Genomic DNA, 23478 nt, shown 5'->3' with positions numbered 1-23478 from the left:
CTCATCCACACACCTATGACCTCCTTAATTTGTCAGCCTGCTCTTGAATGCAACAGGGGAATTTCAAGAAGGAAAAACACCACAGCACCCTTTTATTTTGATGTTGTATCAGCTTAAGATAAGATCTTCCAGTTCCCTGAGTAAAATAGATCTCAGCATGTCACAAATTGAGGTTGGCCAGTTTCCTTTTTTCTCCAAAGGACTTCATGGTTGTGTCATTTAACTGTTTTCTTTGAAGTAGATTTGAAGATTGTTGGTCACACCCATTCTAGGAAAAAAACAAAAAAGACCTGATTTCCAAACCACATGTAAATGATTGTAAGATTCTCTGCACCTTTGCAGCTAATAATGAATAGTTTCTTCCAAGTAGTGCTGAGGGTCAGAGGGGATGTAAGAGCAAGATCAGTTCCTTCTCCAAGAGGAGCATCCCCTAGGGAGGACAGCTGTGTGGTCAAGCCGTTCTCTATATTCGAACCAGGACTTAACTTTATGCCATTTTCTGATGTGTGATGATCTCTCCTGTGTTTCAGTATTGGTTCCCGACTAGACTACAAGTTCTTTAGTGGTGAGGGCTGTGTTTTATATGTTAATTTTGCGGTAGGCACCAAAAGCCTGTGCATCGCCCTACACTAGCAGAGGTTTACCAAAGCGTTTTCAAGAGCATTTTTCAGATGGAGTGCTTATCACAAGATTTGTGGCTGGCTATTTTGATGGTCTTTTGGGATAGATTTTGCCTATAAGTGGTTGAGCTGCTGTTTTGGCAGGAGTTTGAAATGTGCAATGCAGGTTGGGAAGCCCACTGTTCAGTAAACAACCTTTCCCCAAAACAAGTCTCCAGTGGACTGGAGAACCCACACCAGAATTGAAACCATTTTCAACATGTCTGGATTGTTTTCTGTCCATGTAAATACAAGAATTATCTTTGACTAACAGTCTGTTTATTAATGCCTCTCTCTCCCCTCCAATTACCTGTCTGACTGCTCTGTCACATGGGTTTCTTCATGGAGTGCATATGATTACTTTCAGTAGAACCAGATGAAAAAGAAAAAATATTGTCAGACAAGGTTAAATTGAATGGGCCTCCACTTTCATGTTTAAATAATGTAGGCTTATTGCTAGGCAGACATAACATTTCACAAATACAGTCAGAGGATGGTTTATTTAATGATGCAAGTTGTTTAGCTGGCATAAGCAGAATTATCCAGGATGGTTTCTGTCAGAGTACTCCGATTGTTGCATGACTGGCGATTTGCATGTGACATTGGAACCAAGTATAGAAAAGAAACACACATTAGACACAGTCCCCCAAAGACACTTTTTGAGAATTAGCAAACTGAGCAGTTAACTCACTGCGTGACACTAGAAAGAAAGTCTCTAGATGGCAAAGCAGGAGGAGCTCAGCTATGTCATTTCTCCAATACCACCCATCCTTCTGCCAGCACTGTCTTCATGCCAGGGTGTTGAAGCTCGGTCCCCTATATGGGGCCTGGTAATGCATGTTTAGAGTTCCATAAAAATCACTCAACCACATCACAACATTTTATGCAGTCTTCTTTCTGAAACTGCTTTTTAAAAAATCTTGTGCTTTTGTGTCTGATATTACCATATTTTCACAAAGGCTTTATCTTATGGCAGATTCTTCAAGCATTCATTACAATTTATGTTGAAAAAGAAATTTCTCAGAATGCCTTGCCTTCTATCCTTCTCTGCACTCAGGCTCTCACTTTTCTCTGAAAATGCTGAAGCATTTTCTTTTGTTTGGATTTACCTTGGTTTTGAGTGCTAGCTGGTTTGCACTTAGTCACATTTACTTGAAAGGACCACGAGGATAAAAGAACTTCTTTGTGAGACAGTGACTTCTTTGTGAGACAATCTAGGTGAATTCCATAGACATTTAAAAGCAGTATGTCCTATTGGGTTGATAAAAATTCCATTATGGAGAAATAGTACAGTGGTGCTTTCCCACACAGAATGTTAGCAACAAGAGATGGGCAGAACTGAGGTCCAAATTAGGAGATGTGCCCAAGGCAAAGACACTGTCACTCATGGTCATGATTCAGAGATTTGTCTGGAAAATGTTCTTCCAGTACCTTCCTGGAAGAGAGTGCAAATGCATACGGCATGTTAGCTGGAATTCTCCTAGGGCTGCTTGCCCTGCACCCTCTGTCTTCGCACAACACGCACCCCATGGACAAAGGCCACACGCATATCCAGTGCTGCAGAAGGCAGTATGATCACGTCTCTCCTTCTGGACCTCTCCGTGACGTTAATGGAATGTGAAGACAACCTAGTGTGGTCGGGGCAGAGAGTTTTGTTTTTTGTTTTTTTTTTTTTTAAGAAAAAAAGTGCCTAGTCACTGGATATGCAGTTGCTTGTTAGATTCCCAGCCTCACGCTGGCTTCATTCTGCTGCATTGCCTGAAGCTTCTTCATTCTGCATTGCCTGAAGCTTCTCCTGTGCAGGCGATGGAGCTCCAGTGAAGTGCATGTGTGACTGCTGGCCGACTCCATCCAAAGACCCCAGCTTGTTTTCCATCTGCTTTCTGTGTTACCTTGACTTTTCAGTTTGGGTATATGCCCGGCAGGGCTTGAAAACTGCTTTTATCCATGTTCTGGAATGTTCCATATATAGGTAAAATTATTTGGGCCTTGTTCAGTGCCAGAAGGCAGAAAAGGTAATGTTTAGAGGAAAAATTACAAATCTAGTAAAAAGGCTGGACATCTTTCAAGGGCTTTTACTGCCCATTTCGTTTCCTGCATGTTTGGCTTAAGCTTCATTTACTCTGTTAAAAAACAGAAAATTTGGGCAACTCTAGGACAAAAGAAATACTTGAAGACATGTGCGATGGTCCTGGTACCTTTAGGACAATGTGATCAGACCTCTGGGATTGTGATGGTTCCCGTCTCTCTCACCTAGTGCGTACAATAGAGCAGAGTCTGAACGCACGTTCTGTTGAGATGTTCCCTCCAAAGGTAAATCATGAGTAAATCATCGCCGAGAAACCAGAAGGACAGGAACCATCCTGGGAGGCCAGTGGGGTGACGACTGTCTTGCAGATCCAAACTAAAACTTATTCTCTACCAGAAGGAAAGTCTGGTTTTTAAAAAGTGACAGGGGATCTCAACCAGACATGTGCCCATGTTTCAGATGAAGACACTCTGAGTGTTGTGCCAGGTTTAGGAGGAGACTGCCTTCAGGCAGCTGTTACCTCCGTGGATCACACCCAGCCCACAGCAGGCCCACTCCAGTCAGTTTTACACCTTTCTACTGTCAGGTCCTGCTAGAGAGGAATAGTAAATAGTGGTGTGTGCGCGTTAAGTCACGTCAGTCCTGTCCCAACTCTTTGCAACCCTGTGGACTGTAGCCTGCCAGACTCTTCTGTCCATCTATTTGTCCAGGCAAGAATACTGGAGTGGGTTGCCATGCTCTCTTGCAGGGGATCTTTGCAACCCAGGGATCAAACCCATGTCTCTTATGTCTTCTGCGTTGGTAGGTGGGTTCTTTACCACTAGCGCCACCTGGGAAGCTCATAAATAGTGAAGTAAGATTTTATTAAAGCATAAGGATCTTGAGTTAAAGATTTAGGTGTTACTATGAAACAGTTTTCTAAAAGGCATTTGCCAGTAACTTCATCCCTAACTACAACTTAAATTACATCAAGCCAACATAGCAACCATAGCCAGCTCTTTAAATCTCACAGAATCAAATCCCAAGGAAAACAGGCCAGTCCCTAAAAACGTTTATAACTTCTAAACCAGAAGTTCCTCTCCCAAGAATTTAACAATTCAAAGAAGGAGCCACAGCTCAGAATTTGAGCTCCTCCTGTTGTCATAGTGATGATAATAATAGTAACTAATACTTATTTAATTGTTCTGTGTGTTTATATATATTTATATATATAGTAATTATAACAATGTTTTGAAGTAAGCACTCTTAATGGTCTCCATTGCACATATTATGAAACCAGAGACCTGCCTGGAATCACTAGCTAGTAAATGGAAAAGCCAAAATTCAAACCCAGAAAGACTAATCTATATCCATTGTTCCAACCAGCATAGAATCTGACCACTAGCATCACATTGGCACTGGGACCAAAGAGATAAAATATATAACACACACAGATGTTCACACAGTGTTAGTTGTAAGAACAAAGAAACTATACATGATCCCTTTTCAAATAGAACATTATGTAACCATTAGAAAAAAAAGATTCTGTAGCAAGATAAAGGGCTACAATGTAAATGATAAAAGCCCCTATCATTGCAAAAATGAAAAATAAATATAGACTTAGAAAAGTAGTAAATATAGAATATTAAAATATTTATGTTGGAGTGATGGGAAAATATTGTGTTTTTGGTTTCTCTTTAACCTGACTTGAATGTTGGTTAACCATTATTTTACTGACATGGAAAGCTGAATGGGATATGGAACCACTCTGTAAGGGTCAGGAAAGCAGAGATAGACCCTAACAGAGCCCGTGTGGGAGGTATGCATCTGCAGAGAGAAGCCAGAGTTGTGCCCCCTATGGTAGAGAGGACCACAAGGTTTGGTTATAAACAAAGAAGGGACTGAAACAGGAAACACAAAAAAAGGATAGTATTTATTGGATCCTTAAATCGAAATTTTTAAGAGTCTTGGATAGTTTCTTGCATGTTGTTAGTTGAAGAACTTTGAAAGTAGCTGACAGTGATCATTAAGAAAGCTGATTACAGTTGCTGTGAAGTGAAAGTCACACAGTCATGTCCGATTCTGTGCAGCCCTATGGACTGTAGCCCACCAGGCTCCTCTGTCCATGGGATTCTCCAGGCAAGAATAATGGAATGGGTTGCCATTCCCTTCTCCAGAGGATCTTCCCAACCCTGGAGAAACCTGGATCAAACCCAGGTCTCCCACATCTCAGGCAGATTCTTTAGCATCTGAACCACCAGGGAAGCTCCTATAGTTGCTGAGTGGGCTACTTTTCCAAAACTGATAGAAAAGCTTCTATCAAAGGCAGTCTATGTCTTAGAGACTGTTATTTGGGATAAAATGCTCCATAGCTAGAAAAAAAGGAGTACTGGGGGGCAGTCGTTTCTCCAGCTGTTAGAACATGGTTAGGAAAAACGCCACTTTGTTAGAAATAGAAGAGAACTTGGAGTCCTCTGAGCAGTTGGATTAGATAAGTGAGGAGGATGTCCGGGAGGTCTGATCATGTGCTACAGTGCTTAGTCAAAGCAAGCATTCTAGAAATGATGTTGACTGTAGGTGTCCAGGAAAGACAGTTGAGCCTAAATAAATCGCTGCAGAGTCTAAACTTCAGAAGATGGGTAAGGACACAACTTGGTGGAGATGTGCAGGAAGCCATCGTGGGCATCCCCCCTGTGGCTCACAGCCCCTTAGGAGGGACTGTTGATGCCAGAGATCAGGCACTTGGTGAAAATTTCAACTGCGAAACAGACCAGAGAACATAATAATAGAGGAAAGAAGTGGTTAGAATTGTATGTTGCCTCACACAGAATACTAGTTGCTTCTTTCCCTGAAGCAACGACCCAACAACTGTCTGAAAACTGTCATTTCTACTGGGTTATGCTGCTGCTGCTAAGTCGCTTCAGTCGTGTCGGACTCTGTGTGACCCATAGATGGCAGCCCACCAGGCTCCTCTGTCCCTGGGATTCTCCAGGCAAGAACACTGGAGTGGGTTCCTGTTTCCTTCTCCAATGCATGAAAGTGAAAAGTGAAAGTGAAGTCGCTCAGTTGTATCCGACTCTTAGCGACCCCATGGACTGTAGCCTACCAGGCTCCTCCGTCCATGCGAGTCTCCAGGCAAGAGTACTGGAGTGGTTTGCCATTGCCTTCTCTGACTGGGGTGTAGTTCTTTGAAATAAGAAATTTGTTTTCCTAAGATATGGGACACCTGCCAATAGACACACTGTTTTAATGACTTACCTTTTTGGTTTTAGAGGAAGGAAAATATCTTAATGACAGTGCAGAATCATGTAGCAAATGTAATTCACTTTGTAAGATTCAACTACATTCTGTTCCATTTGTTTCATTTTAAATGATATATTTGCAAACATGTCATTGCTCACTTGATGTTTACCTCCTCATTACACGTCTTTAGCAGGCTTGATTGTTGCCTGAAATTGCTTTTTCGTTGACAGAGCTTAGTCGAGATGAATGAAAATGTGTTGGGAGCACCTTCCCACAGATAGGGAAGGCCTGTTTGGCCTCTCAGCAAAGGCGCAGCCTTGGCACTCCCCAGCGATGGCTCCCCAGCTGCCTCCATTCGCATCTGCCTGCCTGGGCAGCCCTGGGGAACATCCAGAATGATTCTGACTTGGTCACCTTCTTTCTCTGCTAATGGAGAAAAAATGGTGCATTTGCGTTGTTCCCTTTGAAGGGAACTTTTTTTTCTTTTTTAATTTAAGTTTCAGTCTTGGAGCTGATCTTTATAATGCCTCTAGATAAAAGCACTTCCCCAAAGTGAAGCCCCACAAAGTGCCGGCACCATCAAGTTTACTCTCTCTTGCTCCGCAAGGTTATGGGGAGACAGAATCCTAAAACCCTCAGATGTCATTGGAGGAAACATTTGTTACTATAAGGACCTTTCTAGATCAGTGGAGAGAGAGCTCTTGTTTCTTTCTAAGTTCTCAGTTTGTCCTCAGAAGTCAAGGATGAGGCATCGCCGGCCTCGACAGGCACTCTCTTCACTTCTGCTTGAATGTCTTTTTTTCTCCATCCCATTTCCATCTGATTCTGAAGGGCCAGTTGCAGGATTAAAAGCACTGTCAGTGATTAGAAAGCTCTCTGGTTTCACTACATCCATTTACTTTACCTTCAGTGATTGTTGGTGGAGGTGGAAATTTCCAAAAGTCAGTAGCTTTTTTTTTTGTTTGAAGAGACAGAGAATGTGGTTTAGGAATGTAGGATTTGGCCCCTGTCCATCGTCCATCACACCCGGCTTGCCTTAAATGGAAGAATGGAAGTTCCTCGCTCAGGAAATCAGTGGGTGGGGGAGGTAATGGAGTCAGAAGGGAAACTCAGGGCCCCTTTGTGAATGGTGGGGCCCACGTGTCTCACCAGACACAGGACAGCTTTGCCTGCACCTCCAGACACCCATAGCAGTACAGCTGCCATTCAGACCTGAGCTCACGTGCCAGCCCGTCCCTCTGGAGCAGCTCAGCCGGGGAGAGGGGAGAGGAGTACCAGTGGACAGCCTGCGAGGAGGAATGGCAGTGGGGCTTTGGTTATGTTTTGTTTTTTTGGCAGAGCAGTACTGAGAGACACTATTGCTTCCACACCCTGTCATTAGTGGGTGGGTAATAGTGATATAAAATAAGAGATGAATTAGGATAATAAGAGGCAAAGGAGAAAGGAGTAAATTTTCCACAAGTAATATTTTTCTCTTCATGGTTATTTAACTTTGAAACAGAACTTGAAAGTAGTAATCACCATTCCACGGTAGACAAAGGACTGAATGTAAGAGCCAGACACGAAGGTGTGCTTATCTTTATTATGTTAACTAGAAACATACTGAAACATGCACAACTTTTAGGAATACACTGCTGTTTGCATTACAGAAAAGAACATTTTTAAAAAGGAGAAGTTATGGGTGGCCTACTGTGTTGTTGCCTTTTTTTTTTTCCTTTTTCTTTTTTTTGGCTAATGAAGACGTAACCCTGGTGAGAAAAGTCTGTGCATCTTAGGCACCTTTTGCTTTTCTTCGACAGTTTTTTGGGATCATTTTATGAGGCGGATATATTGTAAAGCAACTCCAAGTGGGATGATTAAAGGCCCAAAAAAACCTTTAAAGACAGTGGGCAGGTATAGCTGTTTCCCTGCTTCAGCCCCAGAATAAATAAGACCTGTTTGTATTCATTCGTTGGTTCACCCAAGAGGGAATAAGTGCTTGCAGTATGCCAGACACTTAGGCACTAGAGGTAACAGGGATGAACAGAAGTCACTGCCCCCACGGAGCTTACACTCTGGAGGGGAGATAGACACCAGACAGATCGCCACATTCACAAAGTATTATAAATGCTCCAAATAAAAATGCAATGTGGCGGGGGTGGGGGTGGGCGTGTGAACTGAGAGAGTAGCACTGAAGTGTCTGCGCTACCATGTGTGAAACAGACAGCTAGTGGGAAGCTGCTCTATGGCCCAGGGAGCCCAGCTTGGTACTCTGTGATGCCCCAGAGGGTAGGAAGGGGAGGGTGGGAGGAAGGCTTAAGAGGGAAGGGATGTATGTGTACCTATGGCTGATTCATGTTGTTGTAACACAGAAAGTAACACAACATTGTAAAGCAGTTACATTCCAATTTTTTAAAAATTAAAAATTTTAAAATCGTATGAATAAATAGTAAGCGCCTATAAAAAAAAAAAAAGTACAGTGTGAGCAGTATACAGGGGAACTTGTTTTCTCCTGGAGGAAGTGAAGACCTCTCTGAGGAATTACAATGGAAAATTACAGGAGCATTTTTAAGTGGAGGAGGGGAGGGTGACCGTCCTAGTTACATCTGAAGATTCACAGGGATGGGGTTGAAGAGGGCCCACACCCAAAGAAATACCCAAGTGAATCAAAGGCTGCCTTTGCCTCCTCGGAATAGCTCTTTAAATGTTTTATTACACTCCAGTTTGAAGTAAACAGCTAACATTTTGTGCACTGTTTCTCACCAGTGGGTCCTCTTCTAAGGGTCTGAATAAACTTTTGCCTTGAAGTATTCTCTTAGTTCCCTTCAAGCACCAACACTGCTCCTATTAAAAAAAAAAAGAATTCAGTTATATTTTACCACTTGTAGACACATACAATTCTGGTTTCCTGTTATTTTTCCCTGTTTATTCAGCTCCTACAGAACCGTTATTGTGTAAATTTGCGGATGGCGGACAGAAGAAGAGACAGAACCCAAACAAATACATCCCAAATGGACGGCCCTGGCACAGAGAAGGAGAGGTGAGACTTGTAAGTCCTTTCTTGAAACTTCTGTGGGGCTGTGTCATCACGCAAAATACGAGAGTAGTTACATGCGCAGCATCTTGACATGGTTATCACGTTCTAAAATAGGGACTAGGGTTAAAACTTCATTATCCAGATAGTGTCACGTGAGGACTTCTCACAGTGAATACACAGCTAAGGGAGTGATGGTTCTCCCAACAGACAATAGGTGGTGGAAACAGCCGTGTTTACCAGTTAGCAGCATTTATTTAAAAAAAAAAAAATAAAGCATTTTAAATTGCTGTAAGAAATGCACATCTACAGCTAAGTTGCTTCAGTCGTGTCCGACTCTGTGCGACCCCATAGACAGCAGCCCACCAGGCTCCCCTGTCCCTGGGATTCTCCAGGCAAGAACGCTGGAGTGGGTTGCCATTTCCTTCTCCAATGCATGCATGCATGCTAAGTCGCGTCAGTCGTGTCCGACTCTATGTGACCCCATGGACAGCAGCCCACCACACAAGTGGTCTTAAATGTTATGATTTCTTAGAATTACAGTTTTATTTAGAAATTATTTTAAATATTATTAAAATAAATAGTATATTTGTCATTCAGGTATTTTTTACCTAATTCTTTTCAATAATGTTCTTTAGAAAAAGAAAAAGAGCTCAATTTCTTAATAAAAATGTTGGCCCTCCATTTCCCCATACTAACCATAAATAAATTGTTCTTTTGTTTTGGGTTTTTTTAAGTAACATATTGGTTCAAGAATGTCTAAGGAACTGCCATTCAGTAGAATGTTCTACAGTCTGTACTGTCCAGAGGTTGCCACTAGTCACTTGTAACGCCTTTGAAATGTAGCTGGTATGGTAGAGGGACTCAGCTTTTCATTTAAGTTTAAATAGCTGTCTTTGACTAAGGGCTGCTACGTTGTACAGTGCCAATCTAGAGCTTAATTCTCATGTTGAGTTTATAATTACGTGTGTCTAACATAAACTCTCAATTTTATCAAATACTAAACTATCCCCATTTTTTGTTGCCATGAGTCTGAGAAATGGAATTTTTAATTTGTACCTTTGCAGATGAATGTTTCTTTTTCTTTCCCATAGGCTGGAATGACACTTACTTATGACCCAACCACAGCTGCTATACAGAATGGGTATGTCATTAAGATAAATACATAATAGCTAGAGGGAAAATGTGAAGGTGGAAAATATCAGACGTTTATTCCATGAATGATTGTGCTTAAAGGATTACTTAATAAAGGCTTTTGTGTTTGTTCTAGATTTTATCCTTCACCATACAGTATTGCTACAAACCGAATGATTACTCAAACTTCTATTACACCCTATATTGCGTCTCCTGTATCTGCCTACCAGGTTTGTACCTTAAGGATTCATCAAGAGTATGACAGCTTGCCAACCGTGAATCACTGCTATGTTTTTATGTATCTTAAAATTTTGAACACTTACAATGAAATTTTAAGTCAAATGTTAGGCAGCTCAGATACCCAATTTAGAATTAGCTGCTTTTGATTTGACAGAGTGATTTATTTTTGTGTTTAGGAGAATGTACAACAAAGGGAAATGGTTGTCAGTTTTTGAAATTATAGCATTTTAGAATTGGGACAAACTCAGATGCTTCCTTTACAACAGGCCCTGCCGCTGGACACCATGTGTCCCAGACATTGAAACTGGAAGAGAATTGCCGTTAGGTAAAATACGGAATAGATCTGCACTGTTCCTTTGTTAATTTGTCAGCAGAAACTAACAAAAGAGCAAGCAAATATGCTAATAAATGAAGATGTGTCTCTATCAGGTAACATGAAATGAGCAATGCAATGAGACTTGAGGCCAAAAAAGGAGAGGCGGCTTCCCATTTAGGTTATTTTTTGAAGAGGCTTTACCTTACACTTCCAACTTAGAACCAAGATCTCCTTCGGCACCTTGTGGTTATACTGATGTGGTTTTATTGGAGGGGTAGCTCCTGTTCTCCATGAATCCTGGTTGTACATGTATTTCTTCTCCCATTTTGGAGTGCCTCTCACAAGGTCACCACCTTGGCCCAGACAAGAACACCAACGGAGTCAGTTACAGACATAGGAATACACTTTTGTTAACTGTTGAGATCCTGTGTGACTAAACTTTTGTGTATTCTTGTCTTTAAAACAATTGAATTAGATATTGTAACCCTGGATTTGGTGGTAGGGGTAATATCTAATACCTGTGTAATTTCACATCTATAAGCCTCAGTTTCCTCATCTTTAAAATGGGGATAATAATAGTTTCTATCTCATAGGCTTATGATAACAACTAAAGGAGATTATCTGTGTAAAGAGCTCAACCCAGTACCTGGCCTATGATTAGCACTCAATAAATGTTAGCTATGATTATCATTATTGTCCTTTACACTTTACATCCAGGATTAACTGGCTGGTAAGAGTATATCCATTCTGCTTTTTTAAAATAATGGATTGGTCAACATAAGCAATATAGCAAAGGTGGTTCTGGCTAAAAGCATAAAAGTAGCTCTGAATAACAAAGAGAAGTGTTTAAATGCCCTAAAACTGAAGTTGTAAAGTAGCATTCACAGCCTCCCTCAGCTTCTAGGTTCTTTTCACTTCTTTCTCTGAGCCGTCACTCATTGTCTTTTATCTCTGGGTTGTTAAGTTTCTTCCGCTGCTACTTTGATCTGCTCATCTGCTCGGTGTAGCACTCACTCATTTAATCCCTCTCTAATGATTTTGAACTTAAGATTTGTTTCTTTTCTTGCCTATCTGAGATTCACTGAGATCTGCTGCAGTGCATTTTCCCTAATTAACAATTCCTGTATCTGACTTTAAAGGATAGTCTTCTTTCTTAACTATTTGAACTTTGCAACCTCTAATAGGGACAAGTAAGCATATTCTCAGGCAAATGAAAGATTGTGCATATTAATTTCAGTGTATGCACTGTAGACATTTACAGCTATGAATATCTTCTCACAACCTCCTTTTCTGTCTTTACTATAATGGCAATGACCATTTTGGCCACAAAATTATTTCATAGAGTAGAAGAAAATTAGGTGACCAGTGTTGTTAATAGATTTGATAGACCTAACTGGAAACAGCATTTCATTACAAAGGCCTGATTTCTTTTCCTGGGCAATCTGTTTCCCTAAGATACGTGTGGAATTTTGTTCCAATTGCCTGGCCCTCAGTGGCATTACTTGTTAGATCCTCAACCCCATAAGTTCAGGGGCCCAATGGGGTCAGAAAATGGGATTTAAGTGATCTGTGATTCTCTAAAATGCAAAGTGTCACTGGTATGTATGCAGTCAGGTGCAGAGGGAAAGGTCTATTTCCTTCATCAGGTTTTCAAAAGGATTCATGATTCAAAAGAGAATAAAGAATCAATAAAGAACATAGATTATTATTCCCATTTTATAGTTAGGGAAAATTGAGGAAAAGAAATTGACAGCAGCAGATTTGTTGCTTCAGAAAGAAAATTGGATTAGATGTCATGGCTCCCTAACCCCATGATGATATGAGCTATTAGATTATCAGGACCACAGAAATATACCACGGATGAGTGCATCTGGCCCAAATTGGGGTCTGCAGGGAGCTGCTCGCCTCCCCGTGATGTTTTCAGTGAAGGCCTGGCGCTCGTGTTGGAGCGGGCCTTTCTCCACTAAACCACTATATGCTTATATTAATACAATTGGATTTGAGAAATTGGCATCTGGAAGAAACCACCAATATCCCGATGGGGAAAGGCTGCAGTCCAGATAATTGAAATGCTAACGAGGCAGAAGCACTTAACTTTGGTCTGCCTTAGGTGGCAAAGGAAACCAGAGAAAACAAGTATCGGGGCTCTGCTGTCAAGGTAAATCACAACCCATTCTTCCCCCATGACTCTTCCCCGTGTCCTCTCTGTAGAACCTCTTAACAGTGGAGGATGAGATGCAGGAGGGTTTTGTTCTCAAGAATTAAGAGGCAAGCTTATTCTGAAATCTAACCTCAGGAAAGCTTTGGGTATCAAGAAATGGGCCAATAGTCTTTTCTCTAGAGTGGCAGAAACTTCCCTGCTTTCTTCCATGCCACAGAATCTGACTCTCAGTCATTTCTCAGTCCAGAGGGTCTACTGTACAGATATCCTTTTAACTGTAGATGTCAGGATCTAGTTACTAAAGTTTAATTTTCTAAATATGAATTTCAGATTTTTATATTTCACACTAACTAGAAATTATTGACCACCAGACAAGATTTCTGAAATACAATGTCCTGGGAGTTGAATTTGATTACTCTTAAAATAAGCACATACTTTAAGGGTTAGTTTCTAGTAAGATGTGCTGGAATGAATTCTCATTCCTCTCTATTCCTCAAGCACCTATGTTCCTACCTTGATTGTAACACTTTTCACTGTTTCTTTGAGTTGTTTATTTGTTTATCTCCCTTGCTTAGATAGTAAATTTCTTGAGGGTGGGGCCCATGTCTTATTGCCTTTATGTCTTTGGTGCTTGATACTCAAATACTTTTTCAGTGGGCAGATGGAACTTGGTTTTAAATAATCATTTCATCCTATTCAGAGTGACCAGTTTGTCAAGAACTCTTAACTGCCTTAAGTTAAATCCTTTTAATCAGTTGATAGTATTGTTTCTTTATTTTCCTCCTGTAGATTTTAACATGATTAAAAGAGCTCTAGAGAAATAAGTAGCGCTCCTATGGAAATCAATGTTTCTTCCAAAATCCTTCCTTTTCCAGGTGCAAAGTCCTTCCTGGATGCAACCTCAACCATATATCCTACAGCACCCTGTAAGTTTCTCATCTTAATGGCTTTGTAGTTTTCAAGTAAGCTATGTATACGTTCAAAACCATTCTCTGGGTTTAAATCATTTGTGCAAAGGTGGTATAAGTATTTGGGAAATGTTAAATATGGGATATTGAGAATGTATAAGTTCATTATAAAACTTTAACTCGTCTTAAAACAAATTGGTAGTTGACATTAAGTTAGATTTGCAATCCATGAGAATTTAAATATAGGAGATCATTCCACTGAATTTTTAAATTTTAAAGTTTTTAAATTGCTAAATTTTTAACCATACTTGTGATGAAATAGCTCTCTTTGTCTACATTCTGTTTAATGCAAATATAAAGTGTTCAAAATTGACCTAGAGTTTTTTCATCAGTGTTAACCTCTCCATGGAAATTTTAAATACTAAAATAGTAATGCCCACTGAGGGTAAATAACAAATGTGATTTCTTTAGTGACACGGGCATGCACTGTACTTACATATATATTACATTTTTTAAATTGAATGAGTAACACTTCACCTTATTAGGTAGTATATGGAATGTATTTTTCAAAAATACATAAAATCCAGTTTGTTGAATTAGAACATGAGTTTAGAATGTTGAAAAATAAAGATAAAAAACAAAAATCACAAAAAAGACTAAGGATGCCTAATATAATCTGGATGCTCACCGCAAAGCAGCCACAAAGTGAGCCTAAGCTTTCTAATAACCAATGCAAAATGGGAATCTTAATAAGCAGTATAGCTCATAGTGCTTATAAAACAGATCCGTTGCATAGGAGAAAGCACATTGTTCTTGGCCTTAAAATGAGACAGGAATTTCTTTAGGACAACTTCTGAAAGAGGACACTACACAGTGTTAGACCAGGCATGTGAAACAGCAGAACAGGGACATGTTCTGAACAGGAAGTTGCTGAGATGACTTTGAAGAAGGAGAAAAAGCATGTTTAGTTGATAACACAGGAGAGGAGCTCTCTGATGATGTATCTATATGTGTTATATTGTCTGTATAAACATGCACACATGTGTTTCTACACACCCACACATATATCTACCCACATCCACCCACTAAGCCACACAAACGCTCATGGCAGTCTACACCCCAGGTACTCTGTGCTGTCCTATTCAGGAATGCTAGAAATCGGCTCATTTTTCATTTAGGGGCTTTCTAGGACAATAACTCCTACAGATGAATGAGGAAGAGCAGCAAGAAACTCCTGAATTTTATAGACTTCTGAGTCATTTACATGTTACCACTCACTTTTGAATGATGCACATTAAAAAATTTTAAATGGAAAAAAATCTTATGAAATGTATTAATAACAAGTGATCTCTGACATGGGCTTCCCTGGTAGCTCAGCTGGTAAAGAATTGGCCTACAATGCAGGAGATTCTGGTTTGATTCCTTGGTTGGGAGGATCCGCTGGAGAAGGGATAGGCTACCCACTCCAGTATTCTTGGGCTTCCCATGTGGCTCAGCTGGTAAAGAATCTGCCTGCAATGCGGGAGACCTGGGTTCGATCCCTGGGTTGGGAAGATCTGGAGAAGGGAAAGGCTACCCACTCGTTTTCTGGCCTGGAGAGTTCCATGGACTGTAGTCCTTGGGGTCACAAAGAGTCGGACACGACTGAACGACTTTCACACAACTACTATCTCTGACATGAATCTTCATCCTTTGGTAATCTTCTCCTGGAGGGAGGAGGGCTTACCTATTAGAGACAGGTAGCACATCTCTTAGTTGAACACCATTGAGACCGCTGTAGTGTGTGCTGAGACAGCAGTAGTGTGTGCAGAAGGACCCGCCTGAGAAGTCATTCCTTTTCTGCACCCAGATTTAGACTGCCTGAGACTAGCACTAAAGTTCCTGCACATCAGCTTTTACCCTCAATTGTGTATCTAACTATCAATAAATAACTGTTTTTAAGGGATAATGAGTCAGTCGCAGTGATACCAAAAACCTAACATTAATAATTGTATGATGTATCAGAGTAATTGCATCCTCAGGTAATTGGATGATTGCTGAAGTGAGAGGAATGCGATAATCTGTAAGAATATTACAATAGGATAAATTAGAGAAGATGCAAAAATCCAGAAATAGAACTAATTGAATATCATATACAATTAGGGTGCCATTAAGTAATCATTAAAAATGATAATGAGAGCAAGGCAGTAAGTTAGGTAAATATTAATAATGGAATGTTAAGTTAAAAAGCAAAACCCAGAATATGAAGTAGTTTCGTATTTTATATGAACCTGGTTGCAACTCTGTAAAAATATGTGGAAACCAGAATCCATGCAGTGCTACCCAGACACTGCTAACAGCCATGTATTAGAGACAGGCTGGGTTATATGAGTGATTTTTTTTCACCCCTCCTCTGTGTTTTTAACTATATTTAATTTAATTTAATTAATTTATTTATTTTTAATTGGAAGGTAATTGCTTTACAGCTATGTTTAATTTTGTTTTTGAAGACCAGAATTTTTTCCAATGAAGTCAAAGATTCTGAAATTAGATTATTAATTATATCTGAATCTGCTTCCCTCCCCTGGCACCAAATTACAGTTGCAAGTTCTGAGAAACACTGAGTGAATGAAGACTGTGATCTTGACCCTAAAAGCCTGACCTTGAATCAAATGACTATTTTTTTTAACATTTTTAAATAAGATGCTGTATTTATAATATGCAGTATAGTATATTGTGTTGTGACTGCATAAAACATCAACTGTCATTTACTTTAAAAATGAATTAAGTATTTTGTAACCCTGCCAGCCCAAGGTAGTTTGTGTTTCCTGTCACAGCACATAGTCCCGTGAACTAGCTTGCTTTACAGTTAAGTGAAGAGGAAGGGAGAGGTATTTAATAGAGAGGGATTTCTGTGAAGTGAGTGCTCTTTAGAAAAGTCTCAGGGAGACTTACCTGGTGGTCCAGTGGCTGAGACTCCATGCTCCCAGTGCAGGGGCCCTGGGTTTGATCCCTGGTCAGAGAGCTAGATCTCACATACAGCTGAACAAAGATTTTACAAGTCTTAGCACAATCTAGACGATTTTTAAGAAATCGCAGATGACACAGTTTACAAGTTTGAAGGGAGGTTATTTTTGCTTCATGTTCTGCAGCAGGCTAAGCCATTTCCTATGGAAAAGGTGCTTCCAGAATTCCGCTCCTCCCTCAGTGTGTCTCACTTGCTCTGTCTGACTCCCCAGGGTGCTGTGTTAACTCCCTCCATGGAGCACACCATGTCACTACAGCCTGCGTCTATGATCAGCCCTCTGGCCCAGCAAATGAGTCATCTGTCACTTGGCAGCACCGGAACAGTAGGTGGCAAATTAATATCATGTGTCTTAGCTTACAGAGGAGGCTAAATTCGTGCAGCCCGGTTTTCCTTATCAGTTATAGGCTCTATAATGTCAGAGATTATATCTGATCCCCTCTCACCTCCCACATTGCCTTCCACATAGTAAATACTCAGAGATTTCTTGATTAATTGATGAGCTAAAAGTCTGTCCTCTGACTGGCTGTCTCTCCTGTATCAGAATATAGCATCCAAACAAGACCACTTGTAGCCCTAATAACTGGTATCATTCATTCACACTGGCAGACCTGGTCTCATAAAGCCAAAGATGAAGGTGATACATGGTAATAAAGGCAGGGGATTTTTCCCCACTTACTTCCAATTGTATGGTTTTTAGGGGCACTGAATCACAATCGTAGTATTGACTTTTTCCCCAAGTCCAGGGTTGCATTTGGGTATGGAGTTGAGCTGATATCAGACTAATTTCCAGGTTTGATATGTGTAGCATTTAGATGGTAAGATGACCAAAGGCTTTTAATTGAGACCATATCTGTGGTGACTTAATAGAACAAAGGGTAGTATTTTCTTTGCTTACGTTCACAGCAAACAGCAGCAGCTCGTCAAGGCTAAACCAGGGCCACATACATCGAATGAGAAATCTCTCCTGCCTTTGGAGAAGGATAATTTTCAGCATCAGGAAAGCAAGGGTCCATTTTCCATTTTTTTCCCATTTTTCAGTGACCTGCTGAAGATCTAAGGCATTTACTTCTTGGGTCTCCACTTATGGGAACAATTCTAATTCAGGCAGCTGCTGGAAATGAATGAGGTTTTTTGAGGGAGAAATTTTTCTAGATTAAAATAGCACATTAGTGATATTGAATTATTGAGGATGAGAAACTGTAATGATCTGCACCCATGGCTTGTCATTGGCCACCCTGACCGTATTCTTCTTTTCAGTACATGCCTGCCACGTCAGCTATGCAAGGGGCCTACTTGCCACAGTACACACATGTGCAGACGGCGGCAGTTCCTGTGGAGGTTGGTACACACCATCCAGTGGCCATCATGGCAATGAGTAGTTTCAAAAGTGGGTAAATCAGAACTCAAGGAAGAATCAAATCAAAAGTGAAACATGTACATAAAGAACTGAGTTTAGAGGGAGTGTATGCTTAGAGTTGTTTTCAACTATGAAATATAATTCTCTGCATACAGCTTAATATAGCAATATCCAAGCCACACCCCCAGGGCTCCCTGAAATATTTTAATATTTTCTAAGCTTGTAGCACATTTCATTACCCCCTCAAGTCTCTATCCTGTCTCCTATAAAATGATACTTCCAGGCAAATTAAGATAAAGCTGGAGATTGCAGTCCTGGTACCAAAGATTATATCAATAATAATCATTATAAAAATCTGTTATAATTAAATACTTAGAAAAAATACTTCAGAATTTAACAGGGATAAAAAATCATACCTGTTTTTGTAGAAGACTTAATAGAGCTAAATAACTCTTAGTTCTTGTTACGGAAGAGACTAGTATGATATTAATATGGAAGAAATCTGACATTTGAATTCAAGTTGGGCAGAAAACAGTGTTTTCCTGCAAAATATCCTTGAAATTCTAAGGAAATTTATCTACCCAGTCGATCCCATCAGCTAGTTACATCCCGTAGGTTCCAATTCCAAAAACAGCCCTAGGATTGTGGCTGAATTACAGGGGAGGTAGGGTTTTTTGTTTTGTTTTGTTTTATTTGCCTCTAAATGATTTAAATTTGTGCAGTTATTGGCAACCACAGTTACTGGAACCCACAATCCGTATCTGCAGTGCTGAAACAAACAAATCTTAAAAATTTTCTTTGTAACTACTTCAGCAAAACCCTGACCTGTGGCAGAAGCCCAGCTGAACTGACACAAGACGAGGTCTTTGCCCCATTTACACTGTATCTTCATACTTTTCAGCACAGACCTGTTAATGTGTTTGATCATAAGGTACAGTCTGAGACCCCACTGAGTATCATCGGTGATACACAGCATATGCATAGTATATTTCAGATTGTAAAATCTGAAATTACTGAGGTCCAAGTCATATCTGCCCCAAAGGATGAGAAATTTGTTTAATAAATTGTAGTTTGATGTGAAGAGATGACAACTACAAGTTGGATGAGGTTCTTTGGGTTTATCAGACATTTAAACTCCTTAGGGAAGTAATTAACCTTGAAGGCTCTACATGACATTAAGAAAATCACTTGTAAGCAGTGCTTGTCTTTACGATGTGGGACTCAGTCCAATCTGGGTAGTAGAGTTTGGATTTCATTGCTCACATGTCTCATCTGTTCTGCTTTGTTGTAGGAGGCGAGTGGTCAGCAGCAGGTGACTGTGGAGACGTCTAATGACCATTCTCCATATACCTTTCAACCCAATAAGTAACTGTGAGGTATGAGGGAACCATCTCCATCACTGTAGGGCTCAAGTCAAGGAAAGGCTATGATGATTTTATCAGAATGGTACTTAGAACAACTCAGGTCTGGTCACGCTGCTTCAATCATGGCAAGGGAATCCAGTGTTGCTGAAATCTTAAAATCAGGGATTTTGTGGTCTTGTAAATTAAGTATTCTGTCCAAAAAGAACACAGTGCCTTATATTGACATCAAATGTATGTTTGCTGTCTCTCCCTCCCTATCTGCCTCCAGAATCAGTAACATAATCAGAGAATACCAGGTACCAAATTTGTCCTACATTTTTATATATATAGATAGATAGATAGATATGTGTGTGTGAGAGAGTATATACCTATATATATATATATCCTATATTTATATTATTTTAATGCTCACAGACTGAAGGAAAAACAGTGTGAGATTTTGCTTAGTCTAGCATTACAAGACTAGCAGTATCTTGACAGAATCAAATGTGAGCATCCTTAGATTGATAGATTGCTTTCCTTACTCTCACTTGAACCACGTATCTCAAAACTTGCACTCTGCCATGCAGATTACATTGAACAACTGTGTGGAACATAGAACACTTGGGTTTCTAGATTGCCCTGGTGAAGTATGTTGCAGGTCTGAGATTTGAAAGGTGGACTCGGGACATAGAAAGCGACCCTCAGTTCCAGAACTTGCATTTACTGACCTACCACCAGTGATGAGCAGATCCTTTCTCAAACATATATGTCTTTAAAGCAAGAAAGAAATGACAAAGCTCTGTGGTCTGTTACACCAACAGTTACAAGAGCATTTGTTTTTTTATATTTTTCTCTTCCAGATGTACAGAAGGGTGTTCTTACATGAAGAAGGTTGTGAAGGCTGAACAATCATGGATTTTTCTGATCAATTGTGCTTTAGGAAATTATTGACAGTTTTGCACAGGTTCTTGAAAACGTTATTTATAATGAAATCAACTAAAACTATTTTTGCTATAAGTTCTATAAGGTGCATAAAACCCTTAAATTCATCTAGTAGCTGTTCCCCTGAACAGGTTTATTTTAGTAAAAAACAAAAAACAAAAAAATAAGCAAAAAAAAAAAAAAAGATTTTTATCAAATGTTATGATGCAAAAAAAAGAAAAAAAAAAGAAAAAAGGGAAAAAAAAAAAAAGAAAACTTCAATTCTCTGGGTATGCACAAAGACCATGAAGACTTACTCAAGTGCATGACCGGATTCTTGTGGTTTTGTTCATTTTGTGTTTCGTTGTGTTTTTCCCGCTGTATGAAATGGGCTTTCTGACGTTTAAATAGTCCGACTTCACCCCTGGTGTTCTGTGCTTGCAGTGAGAGTGTGACCGCCAGTGTCTCTCTTCTTTGCTTTCCGTTTTCCTTTCCACGTCGTGTGAAGTGTCTTATCCTTTTCTATGAATTCCAATTTGCCTTAACTCTTTTGATGCTGTAGCTGTTTCAGTAAAAGTTAGTTCAAACTAATGATGTAGAATGCTTTGACCAAATGGGCTGGTCTATTATGCCTTGTAAAACAGCAGCATAGGGCTTTTAAAAGGTAGTCAATAAAAGTTGCTGAAATTTTGGCTTTTTTAAATATGTAGTAGGTGTTTTTAATGATTTTTCACATAATGTGTAAGGTAGTGAAATGCAAGAAGGGAAAACTGTTTTGTGTGAAACACATTTTCTGACTGGGGAACTTTTAATAGGGTGAATTGTTTGTAAGGCTGTACGCCAACAGTTTCCTCTGATAGTTTGACTGATTTAGGATATCTGCTGTATGATGCAATGTAAAGTCTTTTTTGCCTTTTTTCAGGAAAAAAAAAAAACTAACTTGATGTTCTAGATTTAGTGTAGGTAGCGTTGGGGCAGGGGGTGGGGGGTGGGGGAGGGGAGTCACCGACTGTTTTGTCCTTCCTTTAAACTAATGACAGTGCTTTAGAATGAGAATGACGCCTGAGATCTGGCAAACCGAGAAAAAAAATGTTGCTATTGCAACTAAATGGCAAAAGCTAAAAGTAAGGATTTATCTTCAAACATAAAGCTGAGATATGAATAGAAGCAAAATGATTGGCTACTAGCTCTCTCTATTATGTAAATTTGAGAAATAAAAATTACTTGGCACTTTTAAAGGTAACTTCACCAAAGACCGAAGAGCCAGTAACCAGTAGCTCCAACTAGTCTCAGCATCACATCTTCTGTGCTCTTTATTTTTGCCGGACCAGTTTGCGGTTAGGAGAATGTGCCTTTTTTGTACCTTTGCATTTAGGTTTTCTAATTTTAATTGATGTATGGACACACACAAACAAAAAAGCATGAAGGAGGATTTGGATCCAAGCAGTGCCACACTTTACATCATCACTACAAGTGTTCAGTGTAAAGAAAACCCAATTTTGAAACTATGAAATTCCTGATTCATAAATACACAGTTATTTCTACTTTAGTACCTAGAAGATAATTCACTGTTATTAAAGCTCTTTTATTAAGACAATTGCATATGTTTGAAAAGCAATGGTAAATTAAGTTGTCTTCCAAAACTGTGTACTTGTCTGGTCAACTGTGTGTGATCAGTTATCTACCTCAGAGTCTATTTTCTTTTGTGCTGGGACAGGTTGCTGGCCCTCCCTGTTTCCACAGACCAAATCCTTCCTAGCTCAGGAGCTAGGCCTAAGCAGTTATTTCTTTCGAGTATTTTTTAGTTCTTAAAATTTATGCTTGTATTTGATTATAGATGTCAGTGACATTTCATAGTTTCAAAAGTCCTTGCTGCTCTGAGAAGTGTAGATTCTAGTGAAAATTACATAGTCATAAGAGAAATGTGTTTTTGTTTTTGTTTTTGTTTCCTTTTTTTAAAGTTGTGGTATTATTGGTTCTATGCTCCCTGGAATATTACTGCTTTGTGAAAGTCCAGACCGAACGCAGCGCCCTCTTTGTACCTAGTACGTTATAAACCTGGGTCTCTCACTACTTGATATTTTTGCATTAGTTAAGACAGAAATTTGATAGCTCAGTTAGAGAGGAGGGAAAATCTGCTGCTAGAAATGTCTGAACTAAGTGCCATACTCGTCTGGGTAAGATTTGGGAAACATAACCTCTGTACATAAAAAAAGAAAAAAAAAAATCAGTTAAACATCACATAGTAGACAGCCATTAAATTATAAAAAAATTAATTTATGAAGAAAGACCTTTTGTACAGATTGAAAAAAAAAAGATTTTCATAGAGATATCTATATGATCAAGAGAGTTAATTTTTTATTTTTGTTTTACTAGTGCCACAAACTTGCCAGTGGTAACTTATTTGTCCGGTTCAAGATAACTCTGTAGTTTTCTTTCCTAGGACTTGTTGTTAAACGCCAAAAGACATTTTTGAACTGTACATTTGATCAGATTGTTAGCTTTTTTCTGTTTTATTTCTTTTGAAAACCTTTGAATAAAAAACATCTGAAATTTTATTTTTTCCTGTCAGTTTCTTTTTAGGTTAAATGTGTATCAGAATTTCATTTCATTTCTGATCTCTTCCTTCAGTTCAGTGAATTGGTTGGAAATTGAGTTGCAAATTATTTTAGATTCAGTATGTATTCAAAATACATTTCCTTTGAAAGAATTGGAAAAACCATCCCACCGTCTCATTTTTGGCTATTTCAGTTCATGGACGCAAGGACAGCCATTAGCTCACCACGTTTCCTCTCGGCAAATTCCACCTTTGGTCTGTCCTTAAAGGTCAAAGAACCATATCCCTCTCCTCCCTCCTTCCTTCCTGCTACCTTTTGACGGTGGTACTGTCATTGCCCAGCAAGGGAGACAGAATAAAAACTGTCACTGTCTCATAAGCAGGTTCACAGGTAAGGGTTTCAAGATGGTCTCACCCCTGCCTTGATGACTTGGGCCTCCGTTCGTGACCTCATTTGGCTGTGCCCAGTAGGAGGCTCTGGTGCAACATTCATGGAGGAAAGACACAACACTCTTTCCCACACTGACATGCTTTATGAGAGACTCTTAGTATAAGAACTTGACTTTTACCCAAGGTAAATGAAATATTTTAGTGTAGTTATAAAGGTT

At 39.6% G+C, this 23478-nt stretch overlaps 1 protein-coding gene across 28 annotated transcripts in view; it reads left to right on the top strand.

Moving 5' to 3' along the window:
• RBMS1 (RNA binding motif single stranded interacting protein 1) overlaps window positions 1-22871 on the top strand; it is a 219968-nt gene extending 197097 nt beyond the window's left edge. For 8 of the 28 annotated variants that reach the window (XM_086355684.1, XM_086355676.1, XM_086355827.1 and 5 more), the window contains 9 exons: window positions 8823-8938; window positions 10018-10067; window positions 10194-10287; window positions 12724-12771; window positions 13650-13700; window positions 16901-17011; window positions 17947-18027; window positions 19338-19422; window positions 20253-22871. In XM_086355684.1, coding sequence (XP_086211810.1) covers window positions 8823-8938; window positions 10018-10067; window positions 10194-10287; window positions 12724-12771; window positions 13650-13700; window positions 16901-17011; window positions 17947-18027; window positions 19338-19415 — 629 coding nt within the window. In that variant the 3' untranslated portion in view covers window positions 19416-19422; window positions 20253-22871. The remainder of the gene's footprint in view (window positions 1-8822; window positions 8939-10017; window positions 10068-10193; window positions 10288-12723; window positions 12772-13649; window positions 13701-16900; window positions 17012-17946; window positions 18028-19337; window positions 19423-20252) is intronic. The other 20 variants (XM_086355716.1, XM_086355699.1, XM_086355859.1 and 17 more) reach the window with 3 other exon arrangements.
• Window positions 22872-23478: the final 607 nt, after the last annotated feature.

This window comes from Bos grunniens, chromosome 2 (assembly GCF_055505025.1).
Source record: "Bos grunniens cultivar Pamir isolate PY7600 chromosome 2, Bosgru_T2T1.0, whole genome shotgun sequence".
Classification (NCBI taxonomy): Eukaryota; Metazoa; Chordata; class Mammalia; order Artiodactyla; family Bovidae; genus Bos; species Bos grunniens.
This window is presented reverse-complemented; position numbering and strand designations above follow the sequence as displayed.